The 20,782-nt window shown below is 51.5% G+C and overlaps 1 protein-coding gene and 1 non-coding gene across 2 annotated transcripts; both read right to left on the bottom strand.

Moving 5' to 3' along the window:
• Positions 1-307: 307 nt before the first annotated feature.
• SDSL (serine dehydratase like) lies at positions 308-11,243 on the bottom strand. The gene is made up of 6 exons (XM_060184448.1): positions 11,153-11,243; positions 2,074-2,253; positions 1,837-1,876; positions 1,383-1,522; positions 1,010-1,098; positions 308-602 (listed from the first exon to the last, which is right to left on the bottom strand). The coding sequence occupies exons 2-6, from the start codon at positions 2,230-2,232 to the stop codon at positions 323-325; spliced, it is 708 nt and encodes a 235-aa protein (XP_060040431.1). The 5' UTR covers positions 2,233-2,253; positions 11,153-11,243; the 3' UTR covers positions 308-322.
• An 8,401-nt stretch (positions 11,244-19,644) lies between these two features.
• Positions 19,645-19,786, bottom strand: LOC132536498 (U12 minor spliceosomal RNA). Its single transcript, XR_009548046.1, has one exon. It is a non-coding gene; the product is annotated as a U12 minor spliceosomal RNA (small nuclear RNA).
• Positions 19,787-20,782: the final 996 nt, after the last annotated feature.

The following is a 20,782-nucleotide window of genomic DNA, read 5'->3' as shown; positions in this document are numbered from 1 at the left end:
CCACAGGTGCCAGTTGGGGTTATTGTTGCCCATGTCAGGAAAAGCAGTCTGCCACCCAAGCGCTTTCTGAGTACCTACTCTGTGCTGGACACACACCACCTGCATGTACCCTGTGTACCCTGGGAAAGCGAGGCTGGAGGGTGGGGGGACACGCAGCCCGGCCTGAGCACTGGGCCCCAGGATGGGCATCTGGTTTTCCTGGACGTGGTATTTGCCTCTGTTTTTCTTGCTCATCTACACTGCACTCCAGCCGTTTGGGGCTGGCACAGACCAACATAGGTGTGCATGGTGGGCCAGGGAGGCTTCAGTGAATCAGGCCTTCTCAGGAGCCTCCCACCTCCAGCTCCCCACAAGAGCCACCTGCCCACACCCACCTGGTGATGGCCGGCAGCGTGACTGGTTCTCCAGCCCTCATGGCAGCATTGAAGCAGTCAGCCCCCTGGGTTTCCATGGCGACGATGGGTACTTGCCGCCAGCCCACCTCCACCAGGCCGGCTGCCACCCCTGCCAGGAGCCCCCCACCCCCCACTGCCAGCACCAGGGCCCCCGGGGGGGTCCCCAGGGCTGCCTTCAGCTCCCGCACGAGGCTGGCATGGCCTTCCCTGCAGGGGGAGAGGGAAGGAGGGCTGTGAAGGCTGCACCTTGGGACTAGCCTGACCCCAGTTGTGGGTCTGGGGGTCCCCTTCCTGCCCCACCTCTGTCCCCCGGTGGCTGTGTGACCTATGGGGTGGTTTTCCTTCCCTCTCTGTGCCTCTGCTTCCTTGTTGGTAAAATGGGCAGAAACACCCCCTCCAGGGTTTTAGGGAGGCACTGACAGGCCCAGAGCAAGAGCATTTGTTCTCAGCCCTCCCCAGAAACACATGTGGAAACTGAGGCAAGGATGGTGGGTGCTTTGCACTGAGTGACACAACACAGGCTCACTGGGCCTCCATTCCCTGCTGCCCGGGCTCCCTGAGGGAAGAGCTCAGTACTGAGCCCCCCTGAGGAGGGGGGCTGTGGAGAGTCTTACCAAATCAGGGGGTGGTCGAACGGGGGCACGTTCACCCAGCCGTCCCTCTTGGCCAGCTCCTGTGCCCTCACATTGGCCTCGTCCCAGACCTGGAGGTGGGCGGAGAGCTGTCAGAAGATGCAGTGGGGGACCACACGGAGACAGGGAGAGCTCGAGCTGAGGGTGGAACCTGAGTGGAGCTAGTGTGTGGGCTCAGGGGACCTCCTGGGATGGAGGCACCTGTTGTGGTGCAGGCTGCCCTTCTGTCTTGCTCCTGCCATTTGCCCCCTCTTTCCTCCTCTGGCTCCACGCAAAGGAGTCTGGAGTGGAGTGACACTCTCTGTGGACACCCTAGGGCAGATGTCCCCTACCCCACCCCAACCGTCGTCCTCACCTTCCCGGCCAGCTGCACCTCCGCGCCCTCCCCCTGCAGGCGCCGCACCACCTGTGGGGAGCTGCCCTCCGGGAGCACGATGGTGGCAGGGACCCCCAGCTTCCGCGCACTGTAGGCTGCAGCAATGCCTGCATTGCCTCCTGTGTGGGCACAGAAAGGGTGAATTCATGACTCCCCTCCCCCCCAACCCCCCTCCTCACACACCCCACCACAGAGGTGGATGCATGATCTAGACTGGACCCATCAGAGAACGGCCCCAAGGGGGCCACATGGAACCCTGGGGGCTTCTGGATCCAGCCATGCCTGAAGGCCACTGAACCCAAGAACCTTCAGTCTATGCATCCTACAGCTTAAGTTCGAGTATCTGGGGGTTGCTGTCAGAGCTGGGAGCACACACACAGTGCGCATCTGGTCCTGAGGATGACAGAGCCCTGGGTGCAGGGGGAGGAGTCACCTGAGGAGCACACCAGGTGTCTGCAGCCCTTCTTGGCCATCTGGGGAGAGGGAAGAGGAGAGGGAAGAGTTGGAGCCTCCCTGTCCAGCTGTGAGTCTCTTTGCCCCCACCAGCCCTCAGCCCTCACCTCCCACCCTTTGTCACCTCCAACCCAGCCATCACCCCCACCCCCAGCTGTCACCTCCTGACCCCAGAGGTGGCCTCCCACCCCAGCCGTCACCCTCACTCCAGTGTCACCTCCTGGCAGTAGTGGCCTATGCCCCGGATCTTGAAGGAGCCGGCTGGCTGCACGTTCTCACACTTGAGATAGACAGCGGTGCCCGCCACCTGCGACAACGCCCAGCTCTCCAGCAGCGGCGTCACCACGTGGAAAGACTCGTGCTGGGGCCCCTCCATGTCAGCCACCACCAGGGAGACCTGCCGGGGACCCAGAGTCACAGCCCGGAGTCCTCTTAACCAGGACCGGGGTCCCCCTCAGCTTGGCACCCTGTGCTCCTCTTGGCTGCCTGCCTCTGGACCCCCCTCTATTAACAATAGTAATTGTCATCGGGCGGTAGTGCAGTGGGTTAAGCACACGTGGCACAAAGCGCAAGGATTGGTGTAAGGATCCTGGTTCGAGCCCCTGGCTCCCCACCTGCAGGGGAGTCGCTTCATAGGCAGTAAAGCAGGTCTGCAGGTGTCTCTCTTTCTCTCTCCCTCTCTGTCTTCCTCTCCTCTCTAGATTTCTCTCTGTCCTATCCAACAATGATGACAACAATAATAACTACAACAGTAAAACAAGAACAACGAAAGGGAATAAATAAATAAATATTTTTTAAAACAATATTAATATAATAATATTACTATTATTATTTTCCAGAACTCCTACCTCTCCCCAGATGGCCCCTCTCTGCACCCCTCTGAGCCTCAGTCTCCCCACCTGCACAGGAAGGCTTGTACCCGGGGCCCTTCCTCCTGTAGGCAGCCGTGAGGATGCAGGATACGGCAGCAAGTACTGGGGTCAGCAAAGGAGCACGGGAGGCTGTGCGTCCCTTCCCACCCAAACACGGAGCACCCCTGTGCCCGGGGAGGCCCTGAGAACCAGCTGGGGCCATGGAGGCTTCTTCACTAGATCTCACTGATTGGGGCAGGGGCAGCCTCAGAGGATGGTGGGCTGGCGAGAAGAGGGGGTGTGTGTGCACAGAGAGGCCAGCAAGACCTGTGTTGGGAGAGAAACACACACACCAAAACCTTGACTGTGGAAAACACGGGCAGATTGTGGAGAGCTGAGCAGTCATCTCCATGGAGCTGCCTCTGCTGCCCAGCGACCCCCAGGGCCCCTTCCTCCCTGGCCACCCTCCCGCTCCTGCATCCCCTTCATTCCCACCCTCATCTCCCTCATCCTGGCTTCTCCCTCCTTATCTCATAATAAATATTTATTTCTCAACATTTGCTTTTCACCCTGAAAGCAAAGAACTCTTTTTTCCTCTTTCCTGGCAAGCTCTTTTTAAAATTATTATTATAACTGTAATTATTATTATATCATATAAATACATAATATATGATTATATTAAATTATTACTATTATTATTTACCAGAACTGCTCAGCTCCAGCTTCTTGTGGTTTGGGGGATGGAACCTGGGACTTTGGAATCTCAGGTACGAGAGTCTCTTTGCAACACCATTATGCCACCTCCCCCACCTTTATTATTACTATTGCCACCAGGGTTATTGTTGAGGCTCGGTGACTGTAGGATGAATCCACCATACCTGTGGCCTTTTTTTTTTTCTTTTATAGAGACAGAGAGAAATTGAGAAGTGAGAGGAGAAGTGAGGAAAGGGAGAGAGAGAGAGAGAGAGAGAGATGCATCACTGCTCATGAAGCTTCCCTCATTCTCCAAAAGAGGACTGAGGGCTTGAACCCCAGTCCTTGCATGATAATATATGCACTCCACTGGGTACCACCACCCCCCTTGATTCTTATCTTTGCACTGAGGTGTAATGAACATTTCACATTAGACTAGTTCCAAGTCAGCCCTGCCCCCACCCCTCCCCAGGCATGGCTGCAAGGGCTCCCCTGGAGAGAGTGTCTCAGCTCAGATCTGCTGGCAACTTCCAAGGACACAATACTGCAGTTGTCAGGCCGAATCACCGGGCAGGACTTGATAACTGTGTCAGGAACTTGCAACCTTCTGCCTGCAGAGTACTCTCTCCAAACAAAGTAGCCGTGTAATCTAGTAACCATAAGCGCATATATATATATATATATATATATATAGTCCTGACTCACTGGATCATAATGATACTTAAGAATGAGCAGATTTCACTCTCCGTCAATGCTGCTTTGATGATGCTGATTTATAGTGTGATCAAAGCACGATTATCACACTGAAAAATAATGGGGCCAGGCGGTGGCTCACCTGGTTGAGCACTTACATGACAGTGTGCTAAGACCCAGGTTCAAGCCCCTGGTCCCCACCTGCAGGGGGAAAGCTTCACGAGTGGTGAAGCAGGTCTGCAGGTGTCTTTATGTCTCTGTCTTTTTCTCTCTATATCTCTTCTCTCTCCCCTGTCAATTTCTCTTTGTCTCTATCCAATAATAAATGAATAAATATAAATAAATGATAAAAATAATAACAATGGTGTGTCTCTCCACCTAGGTGGGCCAGTCATCCTTTGAGTAAGGACTCTCAGGCTTTCTCTTTCGCTCTCTTTTCTCTCTCTCTCTCTCTCCCTCATGGCCCATGTGTACTCCAACATGTGGGTATTCTCAATTTTCCTGAACAAAGTTTAAAATCTCTGAAGTACAAATAAACAACAAAACTATGGGGACTCCATGTTGTCATGCTCCTAGTAACTAACCACTTGAGTCCCCAGTCAGATCATGAACTGGGATAGACTGAAGTGACAAACTAGAGAGACCAGACCAGTGTGTTTTGATGGGTGAGGAGACCTTTCTGTTCTCTGATCTTTGGAATTAATGACAGGAAGAGAAAGACATTGTGGGTGAGGACAGTGGAAAGAAGTGAATTCATGGTGTGGCCAGTGCATGAGAGAACAGGTGAACAGAAGAAAGAGCAGGTGGAAAGAGAAGGGAAAAGGACACAGAAACCTGAAAGATGAACAGACCTGTCCTGCAAATTCACTGCTCCACTTGTGCTGATGGCTCTATCTTAGCTGACTGGGCTTCAGCGAATGACCTCTCCCTATTATATGATCCCAAACAGCCAGGCTCTTTTCACAGTGCTAGATGGAATAAAGACTCGTCACCCGACCTGTGCTGGATTATTAGCACAGTCAACGGCCAAGCCTTTCCCACTACGAGACAAGTTCTCAAGGACTTCCCGCACAGTCATCACCGCCCAGCTATCATCCACATTGGTCTCCAGCTCCCACTGATTCTGTGCTCAGAGAAACTAAGATGGAACTTTCGGAAAGCAAACTGGCATCTATTCAGTGATCTTACCAACAAATCTATTCCTGCAATCCCAATTAACTCTATCCCCTCTGAAAATTCCTACAGGCGCTTCCGCCAAGCCATCTTCAAAGCAGCTTCCCAAGCTATTCCTTGTGGGAGACATGCTAACTATACGCCTGGTCTTGATGCTGAATGCGAGCAACTACTAAGCAGTATGATGAGTCGGGCGACCCAGATGTGGCTGACCATCTCATTGCCTCCCTGGATGCAGCACGCCAAGCCCGCTGGCAACAACTCACGGAAAGTCTGAACTTCACCCACTCAAGTAGGAAGGCCTGGAAGCTTCTTCATAGTCTGGGTGCCGGTAGCCAACCCTCTCCCGTCTCCCATCCTCCCGCATCTCCAAACTCAGTGGCCAGTCACCTAACTCAAGTTGGACGTGCTAAGATCGACCCAGTCTGGAAAAGAGAAATTTCCCATGAGTGGTCATCCCACTTCCGTTTATCTTGTCCATCTCCAAAACTCTCTCCCTTTACACTGTCTGAACTGGAAGACGCTTTGAAGAGGGTTAAACCGGGAACGGCTGCTGGCTATGATAACATCACCCCAGAACTCATTCTTAACTTGGGCCCCGCGGCAAAGAAGTGGCTCACTACATTCCTGTCCCACATCTTGGTATCCGAATCTATGCCCAAAATTTGGCGTCGTGTGAAGATAATAGCAGTTTTGAAACCAAAGAAAGACCTAACACTGGCCGCCAGCTATAGACCAATTTCTCTCCTCTCCGTGTGTTACAAACTCCTTGAGAGGCTGCTTCTGTCACGAATTTCTCCTCTTACAGAGAAATTCCTATCACCCGCCCAAGCTGGTTTCCGCCCAGGAAGATCTACCTGTGAACAAGCCCTGGCCCTCTCAACTTACATTGAAAATGGATTCCAGAAGAATTTAAAGACGGGTGCTGTCTTTGTTGATCTCACAGCAGCCTATGACACGGTCTGGCACCGTGGTCTCCTAGTCAAGATCTCAAGATGCCTGCCTCCATGGGTGGCCAACACTATATCGTTTCTTCTCCAAAACAGAAGATTCTGGGTGCATCTGGGTGACAAGTTTAGCAGATGGAGACTTGTCTCAAGTGGCCTCCCCCAGGGCTCTGTTCTGGCTCCTACACTATTTGATATTTACATCAATGACCTTCCAGAAACTTCTTCAAGGAAGTTCATCTACGCCGATGACATCTGCTGTGCAACTCAGGCATCCAAGTTTGACATCCTCGAGGAAACACTCACGAAAGATATGTCTCTGATATCTGATTACTGTAAAAAATGGCGACTAATCCTTAGCACTGCAAAAACGGTATCATCTGTTTTTCATCTACACCATGCCTCGGCCTCACGTGAGCTTAATGTGCAGCTTGACGATACGAGAATCGGCATGAAGCCCAGCCAGTCTATCTTGGCGTTACTCTCGATCGCACTCTGTCATTTCACAAACATCTCATAAAAACTGCAGCAAAGGTGGGCGCGAGGAATAACATCATTGCAAGACTGGCCAGCTCCTCATGGGGCGCGAGCGCTTCCACACTACGATCATCATCTCTGGCATTATGCTATTCCACTGCAGAATACTGTGCCCCAGTATGGTTCCGTAGCCCCCATGCCCACTTGGTCGATTCCAAATTATATTCCTCCATGAGGATAATTTCTGGAACCATCCGTTCCACCCCGGTTCCATGGCTGCCAGTTCTTAGCAATATCGCCCCGCCAGATATTCGTCGGGATGCGGCATCATCTAAGTTCATTTCCCATGTCTACGCTCGACCGGACCTGCCAATATACGCGGATATCTTCGCCCACCCTGTCCAACGCTTGACGTCTCATCATCCAATCTGATCCCCTACGCCTACACTGAACTTCTCTGTTCCAGACTCTTGGAAACAGAGTTGGCAGTCAGCTGAGGTCAAGAACAAACACCTCCTCACAGACCCCTGCGAGCGTCAACCCGGCTTTGATTGACCTAGCACGTTATGATTGGGCCCTCCTCAGTCGCTATCGAACAGGCCATGGCCGGTGCGCCGCTATGTTCCATCGCTGGGGAGCCAGAGACGACCCGAACTGCCCCTGTGGCTCCAGACAGACTATGACCCACATAGTCAACGACTGCCACCTCTCCAGATTCAAAGGAGGTCTCGAAACTTTACATCAGGCTCAACCTGACGCTGTTGACTGGCTACGGAAGAAGGGCAAACGCTAGAAGAAGAACCACCGCTCTCCACTAGAGGGAGTGCTGCAACCTCCCCCCACCTCACCCCTTCAAAGCAAGCTTCTTAATCTGCCCTTCTTGAGGCTGGGCTCCCTCCATCAGCCCTGGCTTTGACCCCTGTCCATGTTAGGATGACCCTGGGCTTCCCAAGACAAGGAAAGCCTGAGCTCCACTACAGGCACTTCTCAGACAGGGATATGGGTGGGAATGGAGGACTGAGGACATAAACCCCAAATGCCCTGCCTGGACCCCACCCCATCCTAGAGCTTAAGGGTGTGGGCTCTGCAGCCCACTGGGGATCACAGGCAGAAACTAGCTCTGATGTTCTGTGTGATCTGTGTCCTGTGTGTCGAGCATCTCGGCCTCTCTGTGCCTGCTCTCCCAGCTGTCTGGGGTGGTGGTGGTGGTGGTAACGGACTCTGCAGGTTCACGGACATAACAGCAACTCTGGGCTGAGACCCTGTTCTATGTCAGGCATCGGCTGAGCCCTCGAAAGGCATCAGCTTTCCAGGACCTTTATTTATTTATTTATTATTGGATTGAGACTGAGAGAAATTGAGAAGGGAGGGGGAGATAGAGAGGGAGTGAGATAGAGAGACACCTGCAGCCTTGCTTCACCACTTTGTGAAGCTTTCCCCCTGCAGGTGGAGACCAGGGCCTGAACCTGGGTCCTTGTGCACTCTCATATGAGCATTTAACCAGGCGTGCCACTACCTGGCCCATTTTTTGGGACCTTCTTCTTCTTCTTTTTTTTTTTTTTTTTGCCTCCAGGGGCTCGGTGCCAGCACAACAAATCTACTGCTCCTAGAGGTAGTTTTTCCCTTAAAAAAAATTATTTATTTATTTATTTATTCCCTTTTGTTGCCCTTGTTTTTTTTTTCATTGTTGTAGTTATTATTGTTGTTGATGTCGTCATTGTTGGATAGGACAGAGAGAAATGGAGAGAGGAGGGGAAGACAGAGAGGGGGAGAGAAAGATAGACACCAGCAGACCTGCTTCACCGCCTGTGAATCGACTCCCCCGTAGGTGGGAAGCCGGGGGCTCGAACCAGGACCCTTATGGCAGTCCTTGTGCTTTGCGTTTTCCCCTTTTTTTTTTTTTTTTGCCCTTGTTGTTTATCATTGTTGTCGTTAGTGCTGTCATTGTTGTTGGATAGAACAGAGAGAAATGGAGAGAGGAGGGGAAGACAGAGAGGGGGAGAGAAAGATAGACACCTGCAGACCTGCTTCACCGCTTGTGAAGCGACCCCCTTGAAGGTGGGGAGCCGGGGGCTCAAACCGGGATCGTTAAGCCAGTCCTTGCACTCTGCGCCATGTGCACTTAACCCACTGCACTACTGCCCAGCACGCTTTTCGGGACCTTCTAACAACAGTGGCTTGTGTTCCCTTCATGCACTCGTCATGCTTGCAAGGCACCTGTGAGCCACAGGCTTGGTCCCAGGAAGTGGGGGGAGGGCAGCACCATGAACAAACAGACATAGATTTTTGGAGCTGTGTGGACAGACAAAATAATCAGGGATGGGAAAAACTAAGAGGGAAGCACACAGAGAAGCAGGAGGTCCTCTTATTTATTATTATTGGGGGGGGGGGCAGAGCTTCCCGGAGCAGGTAACCATGAAAACCGAGAGCTGGAAGTTCAGAATGAACTGAGTGCAGGACAGAGCATGAGGAGAGTGGGGGCCTTGCACATGTCCATAAAGCAAGGCCATCAAGTCTAGGGGTGGCCTCAGCCAAGATGCCACACCAGCAGTTCATGGTCCCGTGAGAGTTGTTGTGAAGTAGGCTTTGTGCCAAGCACCTGCGTGCGATGTGATCTCACTGAACCCTCAGTACAGCCACTTTCTGAGGCCGTGAACCCAAGGCCCTGACAGGTGAAGTGACACGGCTGGAAAGGGCCCAGAAAGTGCTCAGGCCTGGGCGATGTGTTTGACCTTTGTAACCTGTGTGTTCTGCTTTCTCTGCTACACCACTGCTGTCATTATTATTATTATTACTAGTGTTATTATTATGCATGTTTACTTTGTGAACATTCAATAGATCTTAAATGTTTAGATATTTAATTAATTTCTTTATTACACAGAAACAGAGAGATTGAGAAGGAAGGGGAAGAAAAAGAAGGAGAGAGACAGCATACTGGTTCTGCAAGGACACTCTAATGTCTGAGGCTCCAAAGTCCCAGGTTCAGTCCCCGACACCACCATAAACCAGAGCTGAGTGGTGCTCTGGTAAAGAAAACAAAAGGAAAAATAGAGAGAGACCTGCAGCACTGCTTCACTGCTTGTGAAGCTTCCCCCCTGCATGTGGGTTCCAGGGATTTGAACCTGAGTCCTTGTGCAAAGTAACATGTGTTCTCAACCAGGTGCATCACTACCTGCCCCTATTATATATAATATTAATATTATATATTATATTATATTTAAGTATTATTTACTTATGTTTATGAGAGAGAAAGGGGGAGAGGGTGGGGTAGATAGCTTAAAGGTTATGCAAAGAGACTATCATACCTGAGGCTCCAAAGTCCCAGGTTCAGTCCCCTGAACCATCATAAGCCAGAGCTGAGCAGTACTCTGGTAAAGAGAGAGAGAGAGAAAGGGGAGAGACCAGAGCACCACTAAGATCGGGCATGTACACTATTGTCTCTGTGTTGTCTCCCTGGTGTGATAGTCATTTGTTGAGGTTTAGGTCCACCCAGCCTTCTTCTCCCTCAGACTGTGCCTTCCTGGAGTGGAATCAATATTCTGGTGTGTGCGTGTGTGTGTGTGTGTGTGTGTGTGTGTGTGTGTGTGTGTGTGTGTGTGCTGACTTCAACCTCTCTCTTCTACCCACTGGACTTTGCCCCAGAACCTTCTGGAGCAAGTGTACCCTCACCTCCACACATGCACACAGCACCCCTAGGAGCCTTGAATGGGGAGAAAGAGAGAGACCGCCTGAGCATCACTCTGGACATGCAGTGCTGGGGGTTGAACTTGGGACCTCAGGCTGCAAGTCCGGGGCTCTCCCTCCTCATAGCCCCCATCTCCTGGAGGCCCAGGCGTGAGCGGTTCACACATCACTGTCACTTGTCCTTTGTGGCTGCATACTCCTGGCTGTGGTCCCAACCCCCCAATTACACAACAGCTTATGTAAGGGGACGGCAGGCAGCAGCCAGGGGGAGCTGTCAGAGGGGCAGGGACAGGGTCAGGCCCCCACCCAAGGCCTTGGACAAGAGACATGTGGCCCCACAGTAAGTTGTCACACGCTGAGCCTGAGGGCCTCGGCTTTGATCCCGGCTAAGCCTAGGGAATCTTTGGCTGCAGCTCTGAGTTGGGGACAACTGTCTCTCTTGTCACCTTTCTGTCCCTTGTGCTTTCCAGCTGGGTGACACTGCAGAGCCCAAGCCCTGGGGTCAGGGAAGGGCAGCCCAGGCCAACCCCAGGCTGGCAGCATGCCCAGCTCTGTGCCCATCATCACACAGGCGACAAGCCTGGTTCTCCAAAGAGGGCCACTCTAGGGGCCCCTGGGTGGTCTCCATATTCCTGGGGAACCCCTTCAACCCCCACCACTTTCCATCTGCTGCACTTTGCCCAGAACTTCCAGGACAAGTCACATCCACACAGACTCAGAGCCGCCCCCACCAAGCCGGCTTGCTTCCCCATGTGCCCCCCCACCCCAACGCCCTTACCTTCCTCCCTGCTGTCCCTGGCCTCTGGATCCCGACCTGCTGCCCCCTCCCCGCCCTGGCACCACTGTGCCCAGCTTCCTGCAGCCCTGGGCCTGGCCCCTCCCCCCTAATTAAAGGGACAGCTCCCAGCTGGATGAGGGCTGGACAGGGCCACCACCAGCCTCCTCTGCCTGCCCAGGGGAGGTGCATGATGGGCCTCCCCTAGCCCATTTCACAAGGTGGGGAAACTGAGGCTCATAGAGGCGTCCCGGGCTGGCAAGAAACGCCGAGGACGACCACTTTGTAAACAGTCTCACACCAAGTCCAAGTTTGTCCTGAAGAGCCGATCAGCTCCCCAGAGCCACCAGAGCTCAGGTCTGAGATGCAAAAAAAGAGAAGGGGCTGGGCAGTGGTACACCCAGCAGAGCGCACACAAAATCACGTGCGAACGACCTGGGTCTGAGTCCCCGGTCCCCTACTGCAGAGGGAAGTTTCATAAGCTGTGAAGCCAGTCTGCAGGTGTTTCTGTCTTTCTCTATCTCCATGTCCCTCTCCATTTCTCTCTGTCTCTATTCAAAATAAATAAATAAATAAATAAAATGTTAAAATAGGGAGTCGGGCGGTAGTGAAGCTGGTTAAGCACACATGGCGCAAAGCACCGGTGTCAGGATTCCGGTTCAAGCCCCCGGCTCCCCACCTGCAGGGGAGTCACTTCACAGGTGGTGAAGCAGGTCTGCACGTGTCTATCTTCTCTCCCCCTCTCTGTCTTCCCCTCCTCTCTCCATTTCTCTCTGTCCTATCTAACAACAACATCAACAACAACAATAATAACTACTACAACAATAAAAAACAACAAGGGCAACAAAAGGGAAAATAAATCAATAAATATATTTTTAAAAGTTTTAAAAATGTTAAAATAATAAAAGACAGGGACCAGGTGGTGGCACACCTGGTTGACTGCACATGTAACTGCACAAGGACCCAGGTTTGAATCCCCCGTCCCCACCTGTAAGGGGAAAGCTTTGAGAGTAGTTAAACAGTGCTGCAGATGTCTATCTTTCTCTCTCCCTCTCTACCTCCCCCTGCCCTCTTAATTTATAGCTGTCTCTTTCCAACAAATAAAGATAAGAAAAAAACTTAAAAAGATAGAGAGACGGAGAGAGAGAGAGAGAATTGTCATGAGAGAAAGGCTGACTTCTTCAAAAGCCCTCCTAGTCTACCCTTCAGATACATGACAAACCATTCATTCACTTATTCATTTATTTGTTCAACAAATATTTATTAAACACCTACTATGTGCCAGGCCCTAGGCTGCAAACAAGACAGCGTGTGCCTCAACTCCCTGCTCCAGAACCACCCCCAGGGGTCACAGGAGAGCAGTCACAATTGGTGCTAATGACTTCAGCAGGTGGAGAGAGAGACAAGGTTACTGGCACCTGCAGCAGGTACTTCACTTGAATCTGAGGCTGGGAGGGCTTCCTGGAGGAAGAGGTCACCAAGTTGCACCAGGAATTGGGAACACAGAGTGCAAAGGTCTGGAACGGAAAAACAAGGTGTGTTTCAGGAGTACAGAAGTGTCTATATAGCTGGACCAAAAAGGCAGTTGTGGTGGTGGGAGGGTAAAGGGGGTGGTGGGTGGGGCCAGGGCTGGAGAAATGGGGCCCAGCCAGAGTCCACCTCTGTGCCGGTTCAGACTGGACCGTGCCCCGGGAGGCACTGGGGAGTCATGGGAGGCTTCAGGCAGGGGGGTGGTGTGTCAGATGCACGACTTGAGTTCACCAACCTCTCCGGCTGGGCCTGAGCCAGTCGAGGCCTCAGTTTCCCCATATGTAGCCTGGGAGGGAGGCTCAGATGCCCTGTATGGCACTGAGTGGCCTCTGTGGGCTTAACGATTAACTCCCGGGCAGCTTGGGGTCAAGCAGAGCTGCATGGCCAGTATCTGAGAAGAGGGTTCTGGCAACTTCCTCCCAATACTCTGATTAACTATTCACCCGTCCTTGGTGCTGTGGCACCAAGGACAAGACATGGCAAATAGCCTCCAGGAGCAGTGGAATAGCCTCCAGGAGCAGCGCCAGCACCGAGTCCCAGCCACAACCCCGGAGGAAAAAAAAAAAAGAAAAGAAAGAAAGAAACTCTCATGCCTGAGGCTCCAAAGTTCCAAGTTCAATTCCCCACCACCACCACCATAAACCAGAGCTGAACAGTGCTCTGGTAAAAACTTTAAAATAATATATATAAACTGAATCTGGATATATATATATATATGGAGAGAGAGAAATTGAGAGGGGAGGAAAAGACAGAGAGGGAGAGAGAGAGAGAGACACTTGCAACCCTGCTCCACTGCTCATGCAGCCTCCCCGCTGGGGACTGAGGTCTCAGAGTGTGCTGTTGTTTTGTTTAACACCAAGTAAGAGCAGAGGTTTCCAACAAGAAGCAACAACAGACCTAAGAGTCAGAACACTGACCCTGGGGACAAATGCCAGCTCTGTCACTTAGACATCTGTCATCTCACCTTAGGCCAGATGCCTAACCTCTCTGTAGGGTGTCTCCTGCACAGTCATGGGGCTCCGGTGTGAATGTCCCCTCTGGGATGGCTGTGAAGTTCAGACAGGTTAACGTGGGTGCTCTGTGCTGGCTGCAGCTGTTCCGACCACCGTCACCCAGGATGGCTGGGGGGTTGAAAGCTGCAGAGTGGCTTGCACAGCCCAAAACTCAGTGACACGCCGCCATCGCAGCCCACACAGAGCTCTGGACGCTCGGGGCATGAGGGTATGGGCTGAGCTCTGCACAGTAGACTCAGCAGCCTGGCCCAGAGAGGCCAAGTTGCTCTGCCAGCGCACACAGCAGGGCGGGGATTCAGCCTGCCAGGGCCCAGGCTGTAGGAGCCAGCTGCCAGCATCAGAAATCCAATAAGACCAGAGCCGCCGGCCAGGTCACTGCCCTGTCCCCTCCTGGGCCACCTTCGTCAGCCAGTCCGGAGCGTGACACCTCAGGCCACCAAACACCTGACCTGCAGGTGGCCCCAGTTACTCTTTAAGCTATGTTTCGCCACCTTAGTCCCCCATCTTCCTGGCTGCTTCTAGGGAGACCCCCTTCCCCCGCCCCAGTCTCCTGACCCTGGACTCTGGCACACACGTGTCTCTGTCCAGCAGGAGTGACCCCGACCCCCAACTCTTTAGACCCCTGCCTCAGGGTTCAGACATTCCAGAACCAGGAGGGTCCCAAGTTTGGAGCCCACATTTTTGTTGGGGGCCCTCGTTCAGTTTGTCTGCTGTGGGGGACCCCAGCACCCAGCATGCTTCTCTCCACCTGGCCCCTGCGTATATTTGAGTCTGAAATCTTCTCTCCTCTTGCCCCTAACCAGCAGCAGAGACAGTCATCAGGAGAAATTGAGGCACAGAGAGTTGAAGCAGCTGGTGCCCATGTTGCTCCGAGAATAGGTCACATCTTGAATCTTTTTGTTGTTGTTGTTGTTGTTAATTTTTTAACCAGAGCACTGTTCAGCTCTGGCTTATGGTGGTGTGGGGGATTGAACCTGGGACTTTGGAGCCTCAGACATGAGAGTCTGTTTGCATAACCACTATGCTATCTACTGTCCGCCCCATATCTTGAATCTTTGAGGGAGACCCCCCCCCACACACACACACACACCCAACAGGGAGCATTGGTCCTGTAAGGAGGTGCAGGCTCAGAGCCATGGGGTTCGGCCCTGAGGGTCCCTAGTGAGTGGAAATGGGGGCCCCATGGGCAGAGGGGGACAGACCAGTGTGTACACAGGGGAAGCTGTGGTGACTGAGCCAGGAGGAGCCCCAGGAAGGGTGCCCAGAGGTGTCTCTGCCAGTTACCAGAGCTGAACCACCTACCTGGCTCCCCCCCAAAAAAAAAAAAAGCAGATGGGGTGACACACCCAGACCCTGGACCTACTGGCAGAATTCGGTGAAGAGGAGCACTGAAACCAGGAAAACTTGTTCATTTATTAAGAAGACAGCCTATTGGTTCTGCAAAAAACTCACACCTGAGGCTCTGGGGTCTCAGGTTCAATCCCCAGCACCACTATAAACCAGAGCTGAGCAGTACTCTAGTAAAAAAAAAAAAAAAGTAAAAAATAATTTTAATGATAGAAAGGAAGAGAAGGCAGGATAATAGAATGAGTGGGAAAATATATATAAATATAATCAGAGAGCTAACAGCCAACCTATACCTGTGACCTTGGGGACATGGGGATGGGTTAAGCGCATGTGATGCAAAATGCAAGGACCGGTATAAGGATACCAGTTCAAGCCCCCGGCTCCCTTCACAAGCAGTGAAGCAGGTCTGCAGGTGTCTGTCTTTCTCTCCCCCCCTCTGTCTTACCCTCCTCTCTCCATTTCTCTCTGTCCTGTACAAAAACGACATCAATAGCAAAGATAATGATAACCACAGTGATAAAACAACCAGGGTAACAAAAGGGAAAAAATGGCCTCCAGGAGCAGTGGATTTGTGGTGCAGGCACTGAGCTCCAGCAATAACCGTGGATGCAAAAAAAAAAAAAAAAAAAAGAGCAAAGCAAAGGTAGGTCCTAGGAACATGGGGACAGGAGTTGTTATTGGAATGTAGTTTCAGTAGCAAAGAAACAGAGGGCTAAGAGATAGATCACCTGCCTGGGAGAGCAGGCTCCTTATCACATGCAAGCTCCCCCCCATTGGAACCCCAGCACCACATGGAAGCATCATGGCACCAGGGGAAGCCCCACAAATAGAGGACTGGCGCTGTGGTGTCTTTCTTAAATTTCTTTTAATTCTTTTTTTATTATTTAATCTTTATTTATTGGATAGAGACATCCAGAAATCAAGAGGGAAGGAGGTAGCAGAGAGAGAGAGAGACAGAGAGACACCTGCAGCACTGCTTCACCACTCGCAAAGCTTTCCCCCTCCAGGTGAGGACCAGGGGCTCAAACCTGGGTCCTTGAGCATTGTAATACGTGTGCTCAACCAGGTGCACCACCACCTGGCCCCTGGTGTCTCTCTCTAAGTCTGAAGTAAAAAGGAACAAAAAAGCCGGCCCAGGAACTGTGAACCAGGAACCTGGAACCAGGCCTCAGCTCTGGTAACAGATAAATAAACAGCCAAAATGTGAAAGTACCAACTGAAAGCTTGATGCCCTTGAATTGAGAAAAGATTGCGTCAGACCATAGTGGCCCTCACTGGGGAGTTATAAGCAGCCTTCACAAAGAACCAATGTCTGTGAGCATGAGGAACCAGGTTCAAGTCCCCACATCTCATGTGCCAGAATGCTGCTCTGGTTCTCATAAATAAATAGATAAAGAAACAATTCCCCCTTTTTATTTTTAACCACAGCCCTGCTCAGCTCTGGCTTACAGGGATTGAACCTGGGACCACAGAGCCTCAGGCAAGAAAGCCTTTCTGCATAACCATTATGCCGTCTCTCTTGCCTCAAAACCATTTTTAGTTTATTTCAGTTTACCCATCTGGAGAGAGGTTCACAATGAATTCTAAGGAAGAGGGGAGAGATACGCAGTGTGTGGTGATTTTCTTTTTTTTTCTCCACAAAAAACAGTGATTCCAAGTGGCAGTGGTTGGGACTGTAGGACCCAGGGGGAGGACCCTGACCACATCCACCTTCCTGGGTCAGTGGGGAGGGGTGTGGTTGCAGGAGCAGGGAGGCAGGAAAGGGGAGAAGGAAGAAGGGAGAGGACAAAAGGAAAGAAGAAAGGAATAGGGTGAGAGAGAGAGAGCTCAATGTGTCAGTCCTTTGCTGGCCTTTTCTAAAAGCTTTGAAAAAGCTCTGCACTTTCCTGAGGACAAGAGGGGGACACCGAGGAAGCCCCTCCCCAACCCTCAGGGCACAGAGCAGGCGGCTCTGACTCTGACTGGGGTTGACTGGGGTGTGATCGGGAGCGCAGCCAAGCTGGGAAGCAAACAGGGGCAGAGCAGCATGAACAAAATAACCGTCAGTGCTCACACCTGACACGCCAAGGACATGCTGATCCGCCCCGGGACACCTCGTAGGGGCAGTGATGTAACAGCCCGCCCTCCGCCCCGGGACACCTCGTAGGGGCAGTGATGTAACAGCCTGCCCTCCTCCCAGAAATACCAGCTCTGCCTTCTCTTCCAACCTCAGTTTACCCGTCTGTTAAATGGGGGGAGGGAGGCTGGGCTGTGGCTCACCTGTATGAGTGCACATGTTACAGTGCACAAGGACCCATGTTTGAGCCCCTGGTCCCCACCTGCAGGGGGAAAGCTTCATGAGTGGTGAGGCAGTATTGCAGGTGTCTCTGTCTCTCTCCCTCTCTATCACCCCCTTTCCTCTTGATTTCTGGCTGTCTCTATCCAATAAACAAAGATAATCAAAAAAGTTTAAAAAGAAATGGGGAGGGGGAAGCTGTCTTTTGACTTCCCTCTTCAACTCCAGTCCTTCCAGCCCGTTGAGGGGTGAATGCCACTAGCAGTCACAGACAAACTCTCTGACAGACTCAGAGGTGAGTCTTTAACTCCAAGTCACCTGACTCTCTGGTAAGGACATTCTGCTCCACAGCCTCACACGGCCATCCAAGGAGCTTCTCCCAGTGCCACGGTGCTGCTCGGCAGTGTCTGGGCTTGAACCCGGGAGCTTGCACATGGTCCAGGGTGAGCTGTCTCCTGGTCCGCCTTTATAGGCTTAAAATTGAAACTGTGTGATCCAGGAGGTGGCGTCGTGGCTGAAGCTTTGGGCTCCTTGAGCATGAGGTCCAAAGCTCTGTCGCCAGCATCACAAGTGCCAGTTCTCTCTCTTTCACTCTTTAATACATACATACAGGGGGTCTGGGAGGTGGCGCAGTGACAAAGCACTGGACTCTCAAGCATGAGGTCCTGAGTTCGATCCCCATCAGCACATGTACCAGAGTGCTATCTAGTCCTCTCTCTCTCTCTCTCTCTCTCTCTCTCTCTCATTAGAAAAGGAAAAATGGGGGCCAAGTGGTGGGCACCTGGCTGAGCGCACATGTTACAATGCACAAGGACCCAGGTTTGATCCCCTGGTCCCCACCTGTAGGGGGAAAGCTTCATAAGTGATGAGGCAGGCCTGCAGACGTCTGTCTGTCTCCCTGTCTATCACCCCCTTCCTTCTCGATTTCTACCTGTCTCTATCCAATTAAAAAAAAAGAATAAAAAAAAAAAAAGGAAAAAATGGCCACCAGGAGAGGTGAATTCATAGCGCCATCACTGAGCCCCAGCAACAACCTTGGAGGCAAAGAAAAGAAAAAAGAATAAATATAATCTTTCTTCTTCTTTCCTTCCTTCCTTCCTTTCTTTTTTGTTTTGTTTTGTTTTTTTGTTTTTTATGACATGCCAGTAGCAAAGGCCCAGCAATGATGGCTGGAGAGGAAGAAGGCCCAGTACATCCCAGAGGCCCTCGGGGACACAGGGCAGAGAGTCACTAAGGCAAGTGACTCCTTCTAGATGAGTTGACACACAGAGAGGGGCTGACAGGACCTGGAAGGGGAGGAATGAGGCACAAAGTTTGGGGGCAAGGGGCAGGGCTGATGAAAATATTCGAAAGTTTAGAGTGAGTGAAGGAATGGCCAACAGAGCGGGTGAACCATGTTTCAGTATGGTTACCCTTCATTTCAATATTTTATTTATCTATTTATTTTGGATAGAGACAGAAATTGAGAGAAGGGGAGATAAAGAGCAACAACTAGGATCAGCCCCATGTCAAGAACAGTGAGACAGACTGATGGTGTGTTTTTCTCTCTTTTTGATCCTTTGGTGATTTTCATTTCTTTAAAAAGAAGCATTTACTTATTCATTTTCCTTACGAGATAGATCTCTAAGTGGGAGAGAGAAGCCAGAGAGAGCCACTCCAGTCCATGTGATGCTGAGGGTAGAGCCTCAAGTCCTGCACTCCACCAGCTGAACTGTGTCCCTTGCTGCTGGCTCATTTCCTTTATTTGGAGGGGGGGATTGTTTGTTTGTTCTGTTTTGGTTTTTCCCAGTCAAGATTGTGGTGTGTGTGTGTGTGTGTGTGTGTGTGTGTGTGTGTGTGCACGTGCGCATGTGCGGGCAGCTGGCATCCATGCACAGTCTCACCGCTCTAGCCACTTTTTTTCATTCATATAGACAGAGACAAAGAAAGAGACAGAACGTGGGAGACATCACAGCCCCACACCCTCCCTCCATTACCATCACACTTCCTTTGTGGTGCTGGGTCCGGAAAGTGGGTCGAGAACATGGCAACACAGATACTCCGCTCAGTGAGCTCCCTCTCCCGCTCAACTATATTACTCCTCCTCTTCTCTTCTCTTCTCTTCTCTTCTCTTCTCTTCTCTTCTCTTCTCTTCTCTTCTCTTCTCTTCTTTCTCTTCTTTCTCTTCTTTCTCTTCTCTTCTCTCCTCCCCTTCTCCTCTCTCCTCTCCCTTTCCCCTTCTCTTCCTTCTTCCTCTTCCTCCTCCTCCTCCCCTTCTCCTCTCCTCTCTCCTCTCCCTTTCCCCTTCTCCTCTTTTCCCTCCTCCTCCTCTTCTTCATCTTCTTTTTTTATGGGGGGTCCCAGGCATCCCACAAAGTAGATGGGTCACCTTAGGGGCAACCTTTACCCGCTCAAAAATTCATCTCACATTAGCAGTGAGGATTCGGGCGTCACCCCAAATCATTGTTATCCTTACTCATAAGTTTAAGGCATTTCTTCTTCTCCTTCCTCTTCTCCTTCTTCTTTTTCTTTTCTCTCTCTCTTTTTCCACCAGCATTATCCCTGGAGCTTCACACTTGCATGATTCTACCCTTCCCTCCCCTTCTCAACAGAATCTCTCTCTCTCTCTCACTATATATATATATATATATAGTGAGAGACAGAGAGGCAAGGAAAGACAGAACAGCACTTCTCCACTACTCATGAAATCTCCCTATGCAGACACTCCTATGCAGTGACCAGGGGCTCAAACCCAGGTCTTCACACACTGTGAAACATGCACTCTACCCAGTGGACTATTTTAAGACAAGCAAAAATCACAGCAGGCAAAGGTCTGCCCCGGTCTGTACTCTGCCCACAGCACACGCCTGTGCCCACTCCCCTGGCATGGGGCTGGGGATCAGCGGAAGGAACAGCTTGTCCCCCAGAACAGAATGGCTGAGCCTGCTGCTTGTGCCCTCACTGCCCACTCTCTCGTTGGCATTTGTGTCCTGGCCAGATGCACAAGAGAGCTTTGTTGAGCTTTGTTGAGGGTGAGAGGCAGCTGGGTGTGTGTGTGTATCTTACACACAACCAGGGACAGACAGGAAGCTGGGTGAGGGGCAAGGAGTGACTTCAGGCGTAAGACCCTGCAGCTGTTTAAGATTTATTTTATGTATTACATCTGAGAGAGAGAAGCCAGGGCTACACATAGGTATCTGCTGGGTTGGGGATCGAACTAGGAACCTCAAGTATACAAGTCTGATGCTCTGCCAATTGAGTTACTTCTACAGCTGCAAGACCTTCCAGTTCTATGATGATGGTGGTGATGGTGATAAAGAGGATGGAGACGATGATGGTGATGATGGTGGTGATAATTATGATGGTGGTGATGGTCATGGTCATGGCCATGGTGGTGATGGTGGTGGCAATAATGGTGGTGATGGTGGTGGTGGTGGTGGTGGTGATCATGGTCGTGGTGGTGGTGGTGGTGGCCAGCCTTACTGGACA

The sequence above is a fragment of the Erinaceus europaeus genome, unplaced genomic scaffold (genome assembly GCF_950295315.1).
Source record: "Erinaceus europaeus unplaced genomic scaffold, mEriEur2.1 scaffold_708, whole genome shotgun sequence".
Classification (NCBI taxonomy): domain Eukaryota; kingdom Metazoa; phylum Chordata; class Mammalia; order Eulipotyphla; family Erinaceidae; genus Erinaceus; species Erinaceus europaeus.
The sequence above is the reverse complement of the archived record's forward strand: the minus strand, read 5'-3'. Positions and strand labels throughout refer to the sequence as shown.

Excerpts from the sequence above, each read along its gene's own strand:
- SDSL (XM_060184448.1), bottom strand. The coding sequence starts at position 2,232 with ATGGAGGGGCCCCAGCACGAGTCTTTCCACGTGGTGACGCCGCTGCTG. Across the intron at positions 1,877-2,073 it reads TAGGCCACTACTGCCAGGAG|ATGGCCAAGAAGGGCTGCAG; the intron begins GTGACACTGGAG and ends CCCTCTCCCCAG. Across the intron at positions 603-1,009 it reads TTCGACCACCCCCTGATTTG|GGAAGGCCATGCCAGCCTCG; the intron begins GTAAGACTCTCC and ends CTCCCCCTGCAG.